Source organism: Panicum virgatum, chromosome 5N, assembly GCF_016808335.1.
Source record: "Panicum virgatum strain AP13 chromosome 5N, P.virgatum_v5, whole genome shotgun sequence".
Classification (NCBI taxonomy): Eukaryota; Viridiplantae; Streptophyta; class Magnoliopsida; order Poales; family Poaceae; genus Panicum; species Panicum virgatum.
The window spans coordinates 20,447,577-20,450,645 of NC_053149.1; the positions used below are offsets into that span (position 1 = coordinate 20,447,577).

The 3,069-nt window shown below is 46.3% G+C and overlaps 1 protein-coding gene across 1 annotated transcript; it reads left to right on the top strand.

Moving 5' to 3' along the window:
- LOC120673288 (GTP-binding protein SAR1A) lies at positions 1-2,578 on the top strand. The gene is made up of 3 exons (XM_039954062.1): positions 1-372; positions 501-632; positions 1,946-2,578. The coding sequence occupies exons 1-3, from the start codon at positions 244-246 to the stop codon at positions 2,264-2,266; spliced, it is 582 nt and encodes a 193-aa protein (XP_039809996.1). The 5' UTR covers positions 1-243; the 3' UTR covers positions 2,267-2,578.
- Positions 2,579-3,069: the final 491 nt, after the last annotated feature.

The window sequence follows — 3,069 nt, forward strand, 5'->3', positions numbered from 1 at the left end:
AAGCTAACGAGGAGCCATACAAGGGGGAGGGGGGCGACACCAACACACACAAAGAGACAGGGAGAGATTCAGATCCACACATCCGCGTCCTCTTCTCCCCCCCTCTCCTCGGTTTCCTCTCCCACCACCACCAACCCCCAGATCCCGGCCATCCCCCGCCAGCCGCCCTCTCCGGGGAGGCGCGAGCGTAGAGGGGCGCCAGGAGGCGGGGAGGGAGGCGCGGCGGGCGCCGAGGGGGGCAAGATGTTCCTGTGGGACTGGTTCTACGGGGTGCTGGCCTCGCTCGGCCTGTGGCAGAAGGAGGCCAAGATCCTCTTCCTCGGCCTCGACAACGCCGGCAAGACCACGCTGCTCCACATGCTCAAGGACGAGGTACGCCGCCGCCGCCCGCCCGCCCGCCCCCCAGATCTGATCCGCCACCGGTCGGATCCTGCCCATTTCGCGGCTTCCCCGCCCTGGGGACCCCTCTGATCCGTGCTTCATCTCTCGACCGGTTGCAGCGGTTGGTGCAGCACCAGCCGACGCAGCACCCCACGTCGGAGGAGCTCAGCATCGGCAAGATCAAGTTCAAGGCCTTCGACCTCGGCGGCCACCAGATCGCGCGCCGCGTCTGGAAGGACTATTACGCGAAGGTCGGCCTCGTTTTTTTACCCGGTCCTTCCTTCCCTATACGTGTCGTGTGGTCGGGCCAGATCCGTGCTTTTGCGTGATGTGCTCGGCACGTTGGGCGCTTGGTTGAAAACAACGTTTGTTTCGATCCGTGCGAGGTTCGGAAAGATTGTCCTTTTCCTTTTCTGGCGAAGTGGCGATGTTGATGGCGCCCCGGAAATGGGCGACTTGATGAAATTGAATTTTGGTTTAGAAATTCTGATGAATCCACTAATTCTATACGGATGTGATTCATATGCATCAAGCTTTACCATCGAATTTCATGGCCAGCTGTGGTTCATGGAGTAAATTTGAAGATAAAAATTTGATATCCTTGTTTCTGTTGTGGGTTGAGCTGCATATAGTGATAAAGGTGAGGGTAGCTAATGTTTAGAAGATCATTTGCGGAAAGGTGCATGCTATTGCACATCCCTTTTGGGTCACTCTTAAGTCTTAAGATCCTTTGGTATATAGTAATAGTAATTTATTACTATTTTGGGAGGTGATGCATCAACTGTAGCTTTTCGATACACATAATACATTGTGCAGGCATCGTATACCTTTCAATACCTTTTATTTGGGGCATGTGTATTCGTTGACATTTATAGTTTGCGTTCTTCGGACAAAAATTTGCTTGTATAAAACACTACTTCCTTCACTTTTTGTTACTGTGATTTACAAGGGTTTCTACAAAGTAAATATTATACTCTTCATTTTCCAACTGTTTTTAGCAAAAGTTTTCTGGCACTTAATACAACAATTCAATTTGTTTGTGTAGTCAAAGCTTTAAGGTGTGCTTTAGACTTTTAGCCATTTGGTGGTGGCACATGAGTCATTCTTGAATGCATTAGCAATTTAGCATATACCTTTGCTTTGAACTGGTAGTTTGTCATGTTGCTCTATCCTATAATAGTATTACATCTGTTATTATTTTATGTTTATTTGCGATGGTGTATGGTCAGGCCTCATTTTACTGTAAAGAGTCACCCAAATTTTGTTTGCATGGTTCATCCTCACAAGCTTGCTAAATCATAACACAGACACATCCTCCCAATTAAATTGAATGTTGGGCTGAATGTGTTTTGGTGCATAGCTATGGGTACAGGCTGATGTTATCATATGATTTTGTATATCTGTTTTAATATACTATCCTTATTCCTCATACTAAAATATGTGAAGCTGTGATTATCTGCACTCAGCTGTGGTTAGCTAATTCATACACTTATGTTTATAATTGTCTTCCATCTGGAGCAGCTATTCATATGTTTGCCTGATTATTTTTTTCATATCACAACAGGTTGATGCTGTAGTATACCTGGTAGATGCATATGATAAGGAGCGGTTTGCTGAATCAAAAAAGGAACTTGATGCTCTCCTGTCTGATGATTCATTGGCCAATGTCCCATTTCTCATCCTTGGCAACAAGATTGATATTCCATATGCTGCCTCAGAAGAGGAGCTGCGGTATCACCTAGGCCTTAGCAACTTCACAACCGGGAAGGGGAAGGTCAACCTTGGTGACTCTAATGTCCGTCCACTTGAAGTTTTCATGTGCAGTGTTGTCCGCAAGATGGGCTATGGAGACGGATTCAAGTGGGTCTCCCAGTACATCAAGTAGGGTGCTTGCCAAGGCATGCTCAGCCCAGCGATTTTTTGCCTTGTCATTTGTTCTGGTTGGTTGTTCGTCACGACAATGATCATCATGACGGTATCATGGAGGGTATGAAGAGAAAAACAGTGCTTAACATTGGGAAACATGTTGAATCTTTAGCCTCAAAACAGTTTGTTATGTCAAACTTCCGAAATTCTTTTGCTTTTCCATAGGACGTTTACTAAGGACTTGAGTGGCGATGGATTATAAGATTATTGGTTTCTTAAGTTATGTCTTTTGTTCATGGATACAGCTCAAGGGTTGCCGTTACAATTTCAATGCCTGTGCTACTTAGTTTTATGATATTTTTCCTTAGTCCTGGTGCTGAGAATCACCACCTTTAAAATGATTGAGCAACACATTTTCTGCAGTACAATCGTGTGCGTGCGTGATTAAAAAAAAGGAATGGGTACGAATGAGATAGCTCGGTTCAGAATTTGGAGTTCCCAATTCCACTAGACTATTCGATTACAAAGAGGTCACAGTTACCAAGTAAGGTGCCTCTTTTTAGTTCCATCTTGTGCTGCAAAAGAGCTGCTTATAAGCGGATGTTTCCTCTTATAAGTCCGTTATTAGCGAAAATAAGCAAAAAGCTCACCCAAATGGGCTGCTTAAATTTCGCTTATGCTGGCGAGATTCGGTTGGTTCGGAGGACGATGACACAAGCCGTCGCCCCCATGAGCTTCTCCTCAAGCTGGTGCGCCTCATCTCATCGCCAATCGGTCGCTGAAGCGGCCCCACCACCGAGCAGACCGTTGCCGCTGCCGTTG

Excerpts from the sequence above, each read along its gene's own strand:
- LOC120673288 (XM_039954062.1), top strand. The coding sequence starts at position 244 with ATGTTCCTGTGGGACTGGTTCTACGGGGTGCTGGCCTCGCTCGGCCTG. Across the intron at positions 373-500 it reads TCCACATGCTCAAGGACGAG|CGGTTGGTGCAGCACCAGCC; the intron begins GTACGCCGCCGC and ends GACCGGTTGCAG. Across the intron at positions 633-1,945 it reads GGAAGGACTATTACGCGAAG|GTTGATGCTGTAGTATACCT; the intron begins GTCGGCCTCGTT and ends ATATCACAACAG.